The sequence below is a fragment of the Myotis yumanensis genome, unplaced genomic scaffold (genome assembly GCF_028538775.1).
Source record: "Myotis yumanensis isolate MYYU_CA2020_CCGP unplaced genomic scaffold, mMyoYum1.0.hap1 SCAF_10, whole genome shotgun sequence".
Classification (NCBI taxonomy): Eukaryota; Metazoa; Chordata; class Mammalia; order Chiroptera; family Vespertilionidae; genus Myotis; species Myotis yumanensis.
In genome coordinates this window covers 67,090,224-67,107,324 of record NW_027223761.1, presented here as the reverse complement: position 1 = coordinate 67,107,324, position 17,101 = coordinate 67,090,224, and the positions used below count along the sequence as shown (strand labels likewise).

At 39.8% G+C, this 17,101-nt stretch overlaps 1 protein-coding gene across 2 annotated transcripts in view; it reads right to left on the bottom strand.

Moving 5' to 3' along the window:
* Window positions 1-11,827, bottom strand: part of MTMR2 (myotubularin related protein 2) — an 85,822-nt gene extending 73,995 nt beyond the window's left edge. For both annotated transcript variants that reach the window (XM_070425933.1, XM_070425935.1), the window contains exon 1: window positions 11,715-11,827. In XM_070425933.1, the coding sequence (XP_070282034.1) occupies window positions 11,715-11,794 (80 nt within the window). In that variant the 5' untranslated portion in view covers window positions 11,795-11,827. The remainder of the gene's footprint in view (window positions 1-11,714) is intronic.
* Between the last annotated feature and the right edge of the window lie 5,274 nt (window positions 11,828-17,101).

Here is a 17,101-nt window from a genome sequence, read left to right as displayed (position 1 = left end):
ATCAATGATTCTCTCTCATCATTGATGTTTCTATCTCTCCCTCTCCCTTCCTGTCTGAACTCAATAAAAATATATTTAAAAAAAAAAAGTAGGGATAGTGCAATGGGGAAAAAAAGAACAAGTATTTTTTCTCTACCTAGACTACCACGGTTTTTTTCCACCCAATGATTTCAAAATCAAAATCAGTAGCATAACTGACTAAAGATGAACAAAGAGTCCATGTATCTCATGTACATAATCAGTATGTGCTTTTAGTTATTTTTTTAGGAACAATGATAGATGTTATGATTTCATATATACACAGTGAAGCTGTAAGACCCAACAAAAATCACTGACAGTGAAGTCTAGAACTGGAAGTCAGGAGATCACTAAATAGCACTAAATAGCTCTGTGACTTTGGAGAAAACAATACCAATCTTTCCTGGCCTTCTAACACTTATTGTGCCGTAGGGTAGGTTATTAGATTTCTCTAGGTCTGTTCCCTCATCAACAAACTTACAGAGTTGGACTAGAATACGCCTACTAAAGACTTCAAGTGAAAATTTGGGGACCCACTCCCAGTGATTCAGAATGTCTGCGCTGGAATCTAGGAAGCTCAATGCTTACCAAGCACCACAGGTGATTGAAATAAGCAAGAGAGCCTCAGCCACACTAAGGATATTACAAGTCCTAGACACAGTAAAGAATCTTCTATGCCCCTAACTGTATTAAAAGATGACATAGTTTGTTTCAGTGCCAAGGTCTTAGGAATTCTGCATCTAGCATACTGTGCAGAACACAGTAGATGCTAAGCAAATATTTACAGAGGGGAAGAAGGGAGGGAGGGAGGAAGGGAGGGGATAGAGAAAGAAGGGAAGGAAGGGAGGAGGCCAGCTAACTCACTGGTCATATTTTTGGCTAAGAAACATGCAAAACTGTAGTAAAATTAAAATTGGGTAAAACATACATCAGCAGCTAAAAAGCAAAGATTTCAGTCTCTATACACAATTTTCTTTTTTTGCACACAATTTTAAATATAGCATGAGCCCTTGTCAAACTGCAAAGTACTAAGGAGGAAAAGGAAAAAAAACACTACATGGAAGCCAAAGAATTCTAATGAAAAATTACCAATGACTAAAACTTAGTCATAGTTTTCACCAGGTAGAATACAGAATTTTAAGAACTGGGACTTGTAACTGGAACTAAAGTTTGTAGTTACTGTTTATTTATATGCATAAATTTCATGTAGGATAATATATGGATTCCAGAAATATTGTTGGCAATATTAATTTTTGTCCATTTTTTATTTTCATTTTCTGATTCACTTACATTATAATTTTTGAGATGTTTTATCTTCACTTCTGATGATCTTCAAATGTCAATGGCTCTTAACACATTAACTGTAAACAAACACAAAGGAACTTAGGGGAATTCAGATATTTAAGGAACACTACAATAAAATATTCTAAATTACTCTGTAAATCCTGTGGGGGAGGGAGAAGTGGAGGTGGGAGGAAACTTGAGCACCTTGTTTATTACTTGCTTTACAATTTATCTGATGGTTCATGTAAAACTCCTCTTTTAAATGGCAATGAGACTATCCTCTTAATCATCAAACAAAGGAAACAAAATCAACCTATTTTCTGTAGGAAGAATAAAACATTCAAAGTTAGAGAAAATTCTCTCCAAATATGGACACTCTGAACTCACTAATGTACTGTGTGCATTATCCTTCTCCTCCTCAGCAGTGGTCAAGGAAATTCACTTTCTTGTCACTACCACCCAATCAACCTGCCCTGGGATAGCCCTCTTACTACCAAGTATTAGCCTAGACCTGGGCACCAGATCTTCAGGTTCTCTACAGCACATAGAGCCTAGAGTTAAACAGATTTGGGGTCAAACATCAAACTCTTCACCCTAATTTTCAGTTTTCTGATCTGTAAAATGGAAACAATAATACTGTTTATTTTATATAATTATAAGGATTATAGGAGAAAATACGTATTAAGGGATTTAGGAGCATGCCCATCATATAGCAAGCACTCAGTAAATGTTAAGTGCTGTCATTTTTATTATTACTGATTAATTAATATTAATATTAATTTATTACTACAACTATCTACTCCTTGAAAAGCAAAGCTTATCTCAGGTGTTTTTATTTTTAGGTACTGCCTTTGGTTATAATTGAAGACTGTTATCCAACACCAGTAACAGAGGAAATCTATCTGATATAAAATCTTATTTTTGAACTGTGCTGAGCATCTTGGTTCAGCTCAAGAAAATTAAGGCTTATAATCACTAGTCTATCATCAAAGTTATTATCTTTTTTTTTGCTAACGTACAACCACCTAACAAAGTCCTACTTGAACAACTGCTCACTTGCAGTTATCAGTAACAGCAACTCTGTTAACAAAGGAGATGGATATATTTGTAGACCCTCTAAGCCGATGAATAATAATGCTATATCAATTCAAAGGAGATTTCTCTATCCTCTTCTACTCACTCTCAAATGTTAAACTCTTCATGTATGACATTACATGTTTAAAATATTAATATTTATGTTAGGTGACACAAAAATGCATGAAACACTGATTTCTCTGAATTTTCAATCAAATTCTTAGGTAAAAGATATAAAAACAAGTACAAAAGCATTCATAGAGTAACATGGTCCAGGCCCTGGCCAGGTGACTCAGTTGATTAGAGCATCATCCCAATATGCAAAGGTGGAGAGTTCCATTTCCAGTCAGGGTACATCTAGGAGGCAACCAATGAATGCATAAATAAGTGGAACAATAAATTTAAGGCTCTTTCCCTCTCTCTCTCTCTCTCTCTCAAAAAAAAAAAAAAAAAAAAAATCAATTAAAAATACACAAACAGCCCTGATTGGTTTGGCTCAGTAGATAGAGCATCGCCCTGCGGACTCAAGGGTCCCAGGTTCGATTCCGGTCAAGGGCATGTACCTTGGTTAGGGGCACATCCCCAGTAGGAGGTGTGCAGGAGGCAGCTGATCGATGTTTCTCTCTCTTCGATGTTTCTAACTCTCTATCTCTCCCCCTTCCTCTCTGTAAAAAATCAGCAAAATATATTTAAAAACAAACAAACAAACACGGTCCAAAATGACCAGCTTCATTTCCCTTATGGCGACCAAACCTTCTGAATTAAAAAGAGAGACGATATCTAAGTAGAACTTGAGGCGTATTCTGGGAGAAATAAAACAAATGGATACATGGCTTGGAAATGAACATCAAACTACCCAGGAATAAGCAGTGTAAGCCATCATCCTCACCACCAGCACTACTTTACCATGCAATGCCTTGAGCTCTTCAAATGAAATAAATGAACAGCACAGTTGCTCATTCTTCATTTGCTTTCTACTTGCCTTTCACCTAATGATCTAGCAATGATTAAGTGTCTTCCTTTTATTTTATGGTCCTAGATTAGGATCATAAAAATCTAGCCCAAGAAAATACATACAAAAAGGTAGAAAGTTAAAAATGCTCCAAGTTTAGAGTGTTCCAAAAGACAGTTCTCTTTTTCTGTCTGCTACAATATATCATCTCTCTCTTTCAGTGTATTTTCTATTTTGGTCCTTGCATTTGCAAAATTAAGATTGTCTCTGGCATAAGTGTTGTAGACTTAACTGGAAAATGCCTTTCTTGTTTTAAAATGATTCGTTTGGTATACAATGGGAGAAGCTGTGGATTACCTCCAATACTCAAGTCTCTCCTATTCTTAACCTCTAACTCGTACCTCAGCACAAGGCCTCCCAGAAAAAGCTACATATCCTAGTCCCCCTTGTGGCTAGGTTTGGCCATGGGACCAACTGTACATAAGCTTCGAAGACTGTGTGACTTCGAAAAAGTATCCTTTCAAGAGAGAGAGCATGCCTTTCTTCTTCCCATTCTTCCTTTAGACTAGAAAGAAGATGCAGTGGTTAGAATTCCAACAGCAATTTTGGTTCATGAAATAACACTGGAATGTAAAATCTTACCTAATAATAACCAAACATGTAAATTGATCGTACCTTCGCTACGCTAACCAGCCAATCAGGAGAGTATGCAAATTAAGCCAACAAAGATGGTGGTTAATTTGCATACATAGGCTCCAAGCGGCGGAGTGGAGCAGTGAAGCCTCACAGCCCCGGTGCCAGCTCCGGCCGGAGCCCGGCCAGAGCGAAGGCCTGGGTCCCGGGTGCCAGAGGCAAACTGGTGCCAGCAGCCAAGGGAAGGGAAAACCTATTGCACGAATCTCTTCGTGCAACAGGCCTCTAGTAAGATATATTAAGTTAGAAAGAATATGTGTCCTTGATACTTCAGATCTACTATATAAAACCTATACTGACTATATCTTTGGGCTTTTATGTGCTAAAAAAAAATGATCTTTATTTTAAGCTACAGTTAGTTTGGATTTTCTGTTATACTCTGCTAAACCTAAACCCTAACTTAAAATAAAATGAAAAAAGAAAAGTTTTCCAAGTATCAGTATTTAGGTTTCTTTGAAATCTACAGATTAAAACATATTTTAAGTTAACTTTTATTATATTAAAAATGCATTGCCTTTATTTAATCTAAACTAAAAGTATTTAATGAACCTACAAGTTAATCACATCCAGTAAGAATCTTTGAAAGAATGAAAATTTATCAGCAATTACTGCCATGGGTACTATGTACTTGAGCAGGGGAAGAATTACAAAGCTTGCTCATTAATGGTCTACAGTGATGACAATGTTGATGCATATACAGAAACACATTAAGAGAGATAAACACAATTAGTTCTGTGTAATAAAGTTACAGGGAAGGGAATTGAGGTTATTTTCATTACGAGAGCATCTTCTCTAATCACTTTAATTTTAATAACCTTGTACCAATCTTTTCTTTAATAGTTCCATTTTTAACCTGACTTCCTGTGGATAGCAGCTTATAAAATCACTCCCAACCCTGACTATAGCCTCTCAATAGCTTTTAATCCAGCGGTTCTCAACCTGTAGGTCGCGACCCCTTTGGGGGTTGAACGACCCTTCCACAGGGGTCGCCTAAATACATCCTGCATATCAGATATTTACATTACGATTCATAACAGTAGCAAAATTACAGTTATGAAGTAGCAACGAAAATAATTTTATGGTTGGGGGTCACCACAACATGAGGAACTGTATTAAAGGGTCGCGGCATTAGGAAGGTTGAGAACCACTGTAACTGATTTAACTAAATCATACAGTAGGCACAAAGTGCTTTACCTAATCAAAACTAATTTCCATAAAAGGGGAAAATATTCTAGTCTAAAATCTAGAGAATTTCCACTGGTCAACTCCTGAATCCCATGCCACCTTTGGCCCTGGAGATTCTGAATACAACAGCATTAACCTGGTAGCTTTCCAAAACAAACTTAGTGCTTTCTGGACATCTGTATCTGGGCTATTTCCTTCCCTTGGACATAACCCAAGCTTTACTAGTTCAGGTGATGTCCTGAATTACCTCTTCATAACACTTTTTTCAAATGCATGTTACCACTAATGTATGTCACCAACGATCTATTTTTAAGAAAAAGCCCAATACATGTACTCTTGCTTTGTGTTATCTGTGGCTGAGAAAGAAAAGAGCTAGGGAAATTCCCTAACAATCAGATATAATTAATCTACAAGAGTTGACTTTTACTTTCTACTACTTCAGTCAATATTTTACAATACTCTCACATAATAGGCTTATAGTAGTTAGTTCTAACATAGATCTTAGTCCATTTCCACTAATATTGATGGAGTTACTAGGCAACAATTAGTAACAGATTGAAGGCAGTGGTTCTCAAAATTGCCATGCGTCAGTATCACTAGAGGGCTTGCTAAAACAAACTATGGGCTCCAGAGTTTTTGATTCAGTTAGATCTGAGGTGGGACCAGGGAATTTATATTTTTAACAAATTCCCAAGAAATGCTAACTGGTCAAGGGACTATGGATCTACATTAATAGAAAACTACTGATGATAGCATAGGAGGAAAAAAATGTATATGGGTCCCAATCTCAGCTTTAGTATTAATTTATATACTTTTGATTAGCAATTAATCTCTTTAAATGTGCTTTCAAGAAATCTACACAAAACTGATTAGCTCATAGTAATACTGGACTTTGAAGTTCTTTTAGAATCCTGGAATAATGAAATACAAAGTAAGTAATTTTTAGGCTACCAGTATGTTCAATGTCTGGCTCAAGGTGCAAATAGTAAGAGCAAGATTGGAGGGTCAACCTGTTAGCTTCACTTCGTTCTGTAGCTATAGTTTCTACTACTAATCCTCGCTAGCTGCCTCAGAAGACACACCAAGAGTCAGTCACAAGGGAAATGTAAGAATGTTTGATTGGACACAAATCCATCACCACTACTGGAAAACAACCCATAAGCACAATTCTTACTAATACTAATGACATATCTCTAAGTGACCGTGAAGATAAAACTAGAGATGAGACCTTACAACAAAATGTGTTTTAGAAATCTTAAAACCTCTTCTACCTCTTTAAGACTATAGGTACAATCAAAATTCATATAAATTCAGGATTTGCTGTTTTCAAATGATGATAATTTTAAGGAAGACGTGCCACTTAAAAATATAAACAAATGGAGGCTACTATTTTTGGTATAGCTACCTCTCCTTTGATCCTTTTAATCTAAGTTAAATGTAAATAGGGGTGCTCATAAATGCTAATGAATTTATAAACTAAAAATCAGCTGATAAACCAAAACAATCTGAAACAAACCAGTGGCACCGAGAATAGCTGCATGAGGATATATAAAGGATGAAAGAAATACACATTAAATAAAATGACTGAAGACATAAGTTAGAGAGAAAAAGAACAAAGTAGTGAAAAGTAGCAAATGGAAAAGCAAGTAGGCTAAGAGAAGGTAATATCATGAAGATATGTAGGACTAGACACAGAAAACACAATGCAGCAAATAAAATCAGCTCAGGGAATCGAGAGGCTTCATGGGAGAATAATTCAGCTTGCACCTGACGATGTGACTTTACAGGTCAAACACAACAGAGAAAAAAGGAAAAAAAAAATTCAACCGAGAGAAACCCCTTTTGTCTTAATATATTTTTATTGATTTCAGAGAGGAAGGGAGAGGGAGGGAGGGAGAGAGAGAGAGAGAGAGAGAAATATTAATGATGACAGAGAACCATTGATCAGCCGCCTCCTCCACGGCCCCCAGTCGGGGATGGAGCCCGCAACCAGGCATGTGCCCTTGACCGGAATCCAACCTGGGACCCTTCAGTTCGCAGGCCAATGCACTATCCACTGAGCCAAACCAGCTAAGGCTAGAACACCCATTTTAATCCTTTGAATGGAAACAACAAATAAGAAAAGTGATGAACATTTAGTCAACATTTCTTTATTCAAATGTTCCCTAGATACGTATCTGGCACTAGATATAATACAGTTGACCCTTGAAAAATGCAGGGGGTTGGGATGCCGACCATCAAGCAGTTGAAAATTCAAGCATAACTTTTGACTTCCCAAAAACTTAGCTGTTCCTCAGTATTTGTGGGGGACTGATTCCAGGAACCCCCGCAAATACCAAAATCTAGGGATACGTAAGTCCCCTATATAGAGCATTGTAGATAAATACATACAGTGGCCCTCTACATCTGAAAAAGTACAGGCATTTATTGAAAAAACCCACATAAAAGTGTTCCAGTGCACTTCTAACTATTATGTTCAAGGGTCAGCTGTATTAGCATTTGATTATGCATAGTAAAAAGTAAAGAACACACTCAAGCAGTAAAGTTTATAACAGTGTACAAACTGAAAAATAGAAAACCAGACGAAGGCAGAAGAATACCAATACAGTTTTCAATTCAATTTTCGTACAATTCTGAGGCTCTCATAGATAGCTATCATCTCTAGCCTACATTATTGTTTTATCTACAGCCTGTATAAGTCACACTTATATCAAGAATCAGAGCAAGACCAACAAGAATAGAATTATGGAATACTGCCAGATTATCACTGTGCTGAAGTGAATATTTTCACAACTCTCTGGGCTTAATATGTTGGAGAATCGATAATAAGTAGCAGGATATACAAGAACTGCTGAACAGCTCACTGAAACAGAGCAATACCAAGCAGGACTCACAAAAGAAAATTGATTTTTTTAAGGATACTAACTAAGAAACTGCTATCTGGATATCATATAAAGAATGAAATGCACAAGGATGTAAAGTACAGCATAAGGAATGTAGTCAATAATATTGTAATAACTATGTATGGTAACAGGTGGGTCCTAGGCCTATCAGAGATTATTTCATAAATTATGTAAATATCTAACCATTATGTTGTATGCCTGAAACATTGTATGTCAACTGTAATTGACTTTTTTTAATCAAAGGAAAAAATGAAGTTGCTCTTTTGTGACCAAAGGCATCAGGCCTGTGACAACTTGGAAGGCAATAACAAGTCGAGATAGATATAGATATAGATATAGATATAGAGATAGAGATAGAGATAGAGATAGATGAGATAGAGATAGACAGAGAGAGAGAGAGAGAGAGAGAGAGATTCTACATATGTTTACTGTGAACTACAATTCCACAAGAGTCAGTCATCCAACTTCAATGGAGGGTGTCATTAAAAAAAAAAGGCAACCAGATGAGTTTGTGTATTATTTTTCAGATTTATATACTTCCCAAAACATCTTACAAATGAGTATATTTAAACATAACATAGTATTTAAACTTAATCCATCTAACATAAGTACTTGAAGAAATCAGAGATGAGTATATTACCAACTGCGCTTACAAATCTGACTTAAGTCTTTTTGCTAAACTGAAGAGGACAATGCAGTTACATAGTTTCCATTTTCAAACACACAGAAAGCATACTTATTTTTTTGCACAAACAATTTTCCTTGGAGCTAAACTGAGCAGAAATTTATGTCAACCTGGTGTGTAAAAGTCAATCTGTAACACATGGAACAGTATTATTAACTATATTTTCCAGGAGATATCAAGACAAATTCATAAGGCAATTTCCTAATTAAAAATTTGAAATTAAAAATTTCCTAATTATATAAAACAGAAGGTATAAAAATAAGCTACAATTTAAGTGCAACATTTCTGCAAAAGGCCAAGATAACATAATTCAAACATGGATATTATGGTTAACCATAGGCTAACAAAAGTAAAAACTTAAACTGGATAGCTACTTAACATAGGTACAACCATGGTTGTCCACTGCCTTTGTATTAGAATCACCTGTAATTGTTAGCTTAGATTAAAAGCCTTCCAACAAGTGTCTGAAATGCAGCCGTTCTATATTGTTGATTAAAAAGTGCCACCAATAGGTATGATTCATGAACTAAAAGATATAATTTAGTAAGGGTGAATTCTATACAGTAGATTCAGTAAATGTTATCTTTCTACCTTCTAGAGGAGAGAAATGAAAGCTGGCATTATCATGTGGAAAGTAGAGAGTCATACTTATCTTTTTGTCCAGAGAGGATGAGGCTAACACGATAGTCAAAATTCTTTCAAGCAGTTCTTAATTTTTTGAAATTATTCAGTCAGTAACATCATTTTTTATTAAGAAGTTAAAATAGATATATGAAGTCTAACTACAGTAGCTAGGCGTTCTCTTTAGGAAATAAATGTGCTTCAAAGTGGCACAATTAGGTACATTAATTTATAATAACAAACAGTATTTATTTAGTATAATTTCAGAAACCCATAACAAAGGTTATTTGTAAAGGGCATATTTGATAAGAATGCCCTCATCTTAATAACTGACAAGAATGTGTTCATAACTGACAAGAATGGATAATTGATAAGAATGCATTTCTCTTGTATTATCAAAATAATGACAGAATTTTGAGTTCCAAAAGAACCTACAGATTTGCTAGATCAACCCCCTTATTTTAAAAGATGAGAAAACTGCAGACCCGAAAAGTTACATGATACAGCCCAAATCATTGCCTGAGACAAGACCTTGAGAACCCGGGCCTCCAGACTTGAGTATTTTTCCTTTTTCTAATGGACTATGCTGCCTCCGGTGGTTCTAAATCCTCTGGCTTGGATGACACTACTGGTCTCCTCACTGGTTTTCTTTACCTTCTATGCTGAACCACGGTTGTCATTTGTGACTTTTGCATAAATTTCCAATCTGTTCTCTTAATGGTTTTATACTGAGCATGTCAATCCTCAGCTTTCTAAATGTCAGACTAATAAAAAGAGGTTTCACAAAACGCTTGAAACAAATGCAGAATATACATAATCACACCAAAGAAAAATTCTCTCCTGGATAATTTGATCTCCAAATTAAAAACAAAGAAATATTTAATGAGCAACTCTGCTATGCAAGGTCTCTGTTAATTTCAGGGACCTGGAGCTGAGTAAGCTATGGTCCTGGTGCCTAGTGGCTTACAGCCTAGTGAAGACAATTAAACCAACCATTACAGGCGCTTGTTAAGGACTCCAAACAAGGGATGGGCAGGTGCCTGGAGGAGGGACTCTAATTTAGAACGATGGGATCAGCGAATAACTTCCCAAAGAGGCCCTAAACAGCAACAAGAAAAAAATGCCAGCATCACCCATATTTATCCGGGTCCAACATGAATTAAAAGAGACATAGCAACTTCGATTTATTCAGGGCTTTAAAAAAAAAAAAGAAAAGAAAGAAAGAAAACTGTGTGTGCACTATTTCCCAACGGAAAAGAACCAGCTTTCACCCTGGCCAGGTGGCTCAGTTGGTTGGAGCATCAAAAGGTTGCTGGCTCAATCCGCGGTTCGGGCCGGTTCGGGAGGCAACAGACCCAGGTGGAAGTTTCTCTCTCACAGGCATGTTATTCTCTCACATCGATGTCTCCCCCTCTCTCTAAAAATCAATTTAAAATATATCCTTGGGTGAAGATTTTAAAAAAAAAGAAAAGAACCTGATTTCATTGTGGCTAGATAACAAATACAGATCTCCAATTACTTAATGAAATGTTAAATCACTATTTTAAACCAAAGGGAAAAAAAATAAACGCACCTAAAACCTGTCTGGTGAATACTCCTTCGCAAGCGCTCTCTCCAAAGCTGCCCCCTAAATTCTCAAGATGACGGGAGAGGAAGCCCCGTCGGGGAGAAGGGAATAACCGGGGGGGACCGAGCGCGACCGAGGGGGAAACTGCCCCCCTTCCCTCCGGGGCGAGGAGGCTCAGAGTCCCCGGCGGCGCCTTTCGGCGGGAAGACCCGCCAGACGAGCACTGCGGGCTTTTATATTTACATCTTTAAGCAAAAAAAAAAAAAAAAACACCGGGGGAGGGGGGGTCCCGAGAGTAGGCAAAATCGTGGGAAAGATGAGGAAGTGAAGAGACGGGAAAGAGAGGAAAGGGCTGGACCTGAACCCAGAACCCAAAGGCAAACGGGCGGATGGAAGAGAGACCGGAGGGGAGTTGGGGAAAGAGAAGCGGAGACAGGAGGCAGGAAGGAAGGAAGGGGGGAGGGAGGGAAGGGGGAGGGGAGGGCTAAGAAAATGATGTGAGAGGAAATGCGGGAGCAGAGCGAGCTGGGGGCTGGGGAGGGGACACCCGGGCGGCGGGGCGCCCCCTCTTTACCAGCCTCCGAGCCCCAGAGAGGGAGGAAGTGGCTCCGAGTCCCGGGGACGGCAGTCGGCGCCGCCGGGGGGAACGAGCCCGCGAGCGGACGCGGTGCAGCGGCCGGGCCTCGCCTCCCCCGGGCGCGGGGCGGGGCGGGGCGGGCGGCGGCCGGTTACCTGGACAGGGAGCCCGCGCTGGGCGGCCGCGCCGCCGCGGGCGGGGAGTCCAGGCTCTCGCAGCTCGAGCTCCTCTCCATGGCGCGGCGGGCGGCGGGCGGAGCGGCCGGAGGGCGGGGGGCGGGGGGGCGGAGTGCCGGCGGGACCCGCGGTCAGGCCGGCGCCGGCCCGGGAGGGAGACCGGAAGCGGCCATGTTCCCCCAGAGTGCACCGCGCGGGCTGCCGGGCGGAGGACCCCGCGCGCCCCTCGGCCCCGGGGAGGGGCGGCTCCCGGGCGGGGGTCGGGCGGCGGGGTAGCCGGGAGCCTGTGGACGGAGGGCGCCCGTTAGGAACACAGAGGATGAAGGCAACTCTAGGGGCGAGGGTCTCAAGAAAAGCCAGTCGTGGACCGGAGGGCGGAGGAGAGCAGGGGGAGGGGAGGAGGAGGGGGGAGGACAGGTTAAGGGAGGGACCGGCCAACGGTAGGATGTTGGGGGGAGAACAGGATGGGATCCGAGAAGTTAAATGGCAAGATGTTCGCCAGAGGCGGGCCTGAGAAGAATGCTTACAGCAGCGGTTCTCAACCTGGGGGTCGAGACCCCTTTGGGGGTCAAACGACCCTTTCACAGGGCTTGCCTAAGACCATCGGAAAACAAATATATAATTACATATTGTTTTGTGATTAATCACTATGCTTTAATTATGTTTAATTTGTAACAATGAAAATACATCCTGCATATCAGATATTTACGTTACGATTCATAACAGTAGCAAATTACAGTCAGGAAGTAGCAAGGAAAATAACTTTATGGTTGGGGGTCACCACAACATGAGGAACTGTATTAAAGGGTCGCGGCGTCAGGAAGGTTGAGAACCACTGACTTAGAGAATGAAGTGGTGATTGAAGGCGGCTTTGGAGCCATCAGACTTGAATGCACAGCCGCCTCTGCCCGAGACTCGCAGGGTCACCCAGGACACTGAGCATCAGAGAAGGAACGGCAGCTTTGTTATCTGTAAACCTGGAAGGAGAGCAGCTTCGCTGTTCAGATGAGTTAATGCCTGAAAATGCCTAGAACAAGGCTTAGCACACAGTAGGCACGCGAAGGTTAGCTGTTAGCGTCACGACCCACCCCCTAAGGGTTGCTAAGGGGGATGGACTAATATTTACATTTTTACATTTTACAACATAAACATATTTACATTTTACAACATAAACAGTTGCTGACACAGCTTCAAAAGAATGGTAGTCGCAGGAGGGGAGATGTAGGGAGGGTGGCAGGGGAGTGAGAAGTGACTGGGAAGGGAAGGGTAATGGGGGGAGCATGGGACCAGTGCGGGGAAAGGGTAACGATGCTCATCTCTCCATTTGCACCCCACCCCTGGCCAGCATTGTGGAAAGGGCACCAGGACAGAAGCTGAAACTTGCAGTTCTCCTGTGCTCTGGACGGAAGTCTGCGGGGTCTCGTAGTGCCTGTGGGGGAAAAGCACTCTGCCATTCATCTATTGCTACACAAAGAGGTTTGGAAAAGGAAAAAACTGATAAGGATGCGCAAGAATTAGACACATCCTACTGAATGTGGTGGTGGTGGGTAGAGGGCAGACTTTTCGCCATCCTTCCCTGCCCTCTCAGATTCCCCCGCAGAGCAGGAAGGGAGGGCAAAGGATAGAACTGTGATAAGAGAACAGGAACTGAGGGGGGAGGAAATGCTTCTGCTGGTAATTTTCTGTAACAGAGGACACAGGAAGGACATGGACAGGATACCACAAAGGAATTTTTCTGATTGAGGCTGAGCCCCAATCACTTCATGCATGGTGTAGAAAATGGGCAAATATGATTTCTGCAAAAAAGTAGACAATCGCTTTAAAAAAAAAAAAAACTTCCTAGCTAGGATAAATAGAATTATGTTGATTTAAAATAGATTAAATTTATACTGAAAACATGTTTTTAAGAAAATCTTAACGTGTAGGACCAGTGAATTATTAACTTGCAAATATTTTCCCCAAAAGAACATCCTAGCCTAGTGGTGTTCAGTATAAGCTAGAGCACTTATTAAAATGGATTAATGTATGTGAAAGCATAAAAGGCTTAGCCTTTCTGTCCCATTCTGCAGCTGGGCAAGGACAAGGTGACAGGTGATGTTTTTTATTTTTTAATTTTTTAAGAAAATTTAACTGCACTCCTCTGATAGGCAAAGAGAGTAGGTAGTCAGAAACACTTAACAAGCATAAATATCTACATTGATTGATAAATAATTTGCTTATTACTTCCCCATCTCTTCCTGCCTTCCAAGATGTGGACTCACTGTCTCTTGACACTTTGACAGATTTTCCAAGCTAAGTTTGGTGAAGACAGATGAATCCTTGAATAGAAGACCCACGTGCTCTCTACTCCCAAATTCATTCCTAGCGCTGTATCAGTAGAGTACTTGAAACTGTAACCGGACAATCAATGGGTCCATGCTGCCTGTCACTACTTGAGCCAATTAAGCAGAGACAGAGTTGAATCATAAAAGCATTTACCCCAATGCTGCCGACAGTATGGGAGAGCAGCAGGTCATCCACAAAAATCTGCTCTGCACCCCACCATAAGCAGGCTGCTTATATTGGGTAGAAGGATAGAGATTACATGGGAAGTAGGCAAAAGGTAATGCAGGCTGGAGATTTCTAAAGGCCTGCGGGTATGTAAAGGGCTGAGTGTCTTCAAAGGGCTGGCAGCTCTGGTTTCTGCAACAAGGTTGTTAATCTTTCCGTGATAACAGGCAGCTCCTAAATGAGGAGGATGGGCCATATGTCCAGGTGAGCTCCCAGGTCCCATGTGCATGCAACTCCCAGCCAGGTTAGAATGTGCTTTCTTTAATCAGAACAAAACAATCACGGTTAACAGAGCATGATTAATATTTCTTACAATTATAGCTGGTCCCAATATACTATTTCTGCTCCTATCAAAACCATCTTCCTGATGATATAATAATTTATATATGGGCCAATCTGGTGATTAATAAAGAACACCAATGTTAAGTGTAGATACCTTTGAACCAATCTAAATTGGAATCCTGCTTCGTCATGTATTTGCTCTATGATTTTCATTAAGTTGCTTTTCCATTTTATCTGTAAAATGGAAATTAAAATACCACATAATGGGTTGTTTTTCTCTACACAAAGTTGGTTGAACAGTAGGCTCTCATGCGAAAAGCCACAGCTTGCCAAATTTGTCAGTGCACCAAGGAACGCATAAGGCCAATGGACCTTGGGTGTTAGCAGGGCTGATGATAAGCACCTTGTCTGTTGAGATAGTGATGTTCCTAACCTGATCATCTTTTTACTGTTTACTCAACTTTACCTTTGATATGCCTGTATGCATTGCTAAAGGGCAAATGTGTATTCAAGTAAATAAATAGTGGACCAGGCCAGAAGTCGGTGTGTCTCTTCAAGAAAGAGGCTCCACCTGGCTCCTAATGCCTTCTAAATTCGTATTTCTTGTATAGCATTTTCATTTATGCATCGGCCCCTCCTTCAGATTCTGAACCCCACCGCAAAGGTCACAGCATCTCAATAATTGGGTTTGTTACTATTATTATTCTTCCTCTGAACTTACTGTTTTACTTCTCACCTAAATGGTAAGACAATAACTTCTCAAATTGACCAGCAAGCAAATACTTCTGTCTCAGCTGAAAGTTAAGATGGGCACATCATAATTAAACTGCTGAAAGCCAAAGATAAGAGAAAATCTTAAAAGCAGCTATAGGAAAATAACATATCACAAATATTGAGGAATCACAATCCTAAAGGTCACAGATTCTCCAGCAGCTAGTATGAATAATAGAAAACAGTACAACAACATCTTTAAAGTGCTTTTAAAAGAAAAAGTCAAAATATCCCTGACTGGTGTGGTTCAATTGGTTGGCGCATCATCCTGTACATCAAAAGTTGCAGGTTCAATTCCTCGCCAGGGCACATACCCAGGTTACGGGTTCGATCCCTGGACAGGGCATGGATGGGAGGCAATTGATGTTTCTCTCTAAAATCGATATTTCTCTATCTCCCTTCCTGTCTCCAAAATAAAATTAAAAAGATGTCAAAATAATATATCCAACAAAAACATCTTTCAAGGATAATGGTGAAATAAAAACATGTTTAGATGAAGGACAACTAAGAGAAAATGTTGCCAGCAGACACACACTACAAAACATGCTAAAGCAAATTCTGTCTAAAAATAAATGATACCAAAGGGAACTTGGCCATTTAAGATGAAGATTAAGAACGGTAGCTCTGGTCGGGTGGCTCAGTTGGTTGGAACATTGTCCCATATACCAAAAAATAAAAGGTTGTGGTTTTGATTCCTGGTCAGGGCACATACCTAGATTGTGGGTTGTGTCTGGGAGACAACCAATCCAATCGATGTCTCTCTCTCTCTCTTTCTCTCTCTCTCTCTTTCTCTCACCACTCCACTTTCTTTTCTCTCTAAGATCAATAAACATCCTAGGGTGAGAAAAAAATTAAATAAAATTTTAAATGAAAATATCTGGGTAAATAAAGACTATTTTTCCTCTTAATTTCTTTTTTTAATGTTTTCTTTTAAATATATATTTAAATATATTTTTATTGATTTCAGAGAGGAAGGGAGAGGGAGAGAGAGAGAGAGAAAGAGAGAGAGATGATGATGATGATGATGATGAGAGAGAATCATCGATTGGCTGCCTCCTGTACACCCACCACTGGGGACTGAGCCTGCAACGCAGGCATGTGCCCTTGACACATGCTCTATCCACTGAGCCAAATCAGCTAGGGCTCCCTCTTAATTTCTTTAAAATACATATGACTGTTTAAAGCAAAAATCACAACATTTTCTGGTGGACTTCATCATGAAAGCGTATACCAGTATATGAAAATTAGAACCTAAAGATTGTCAAGAGTTCATTGTAAATGAGACTATATAATTGCTAAGTTTTTATTTTCTGTGAAGTGGTTCAACATGAATTCTAAGCAATCTTACTGTTAGGCATTATTATTACTATTTTAAAGGGGGGGAAATTTCTGAAGCTTTGGAAGTTTAAACAACCCAAAGTCACATGAAGCGGAATAGGGATTAGAATTTAGATCTACTTAACTCTGATGCCCATCCTTTAAATCCCTATGCTGTGATTCTTCATGAATAACTTATGAAATTCTCACAACAATGAGCTGAATGTTCATTGAGGACTGGCAATAAAATTTCCTTTGCCTTAGTATACTTCTATGAGCGTCTTGGTCAAATTTCTCTTTAGTCTGTAAGTCCCCTAAAACTCACCCTGTAATTAAGGACCCTCGTCCTGCTTTCCAGGAAGCAAATAGGATTGGCAGTTTATGCTACTGTACTTGAAGTCACTGCAACCTGTGCATTTTTTTCCAAAAAAAAAAAAAAAAAAAAG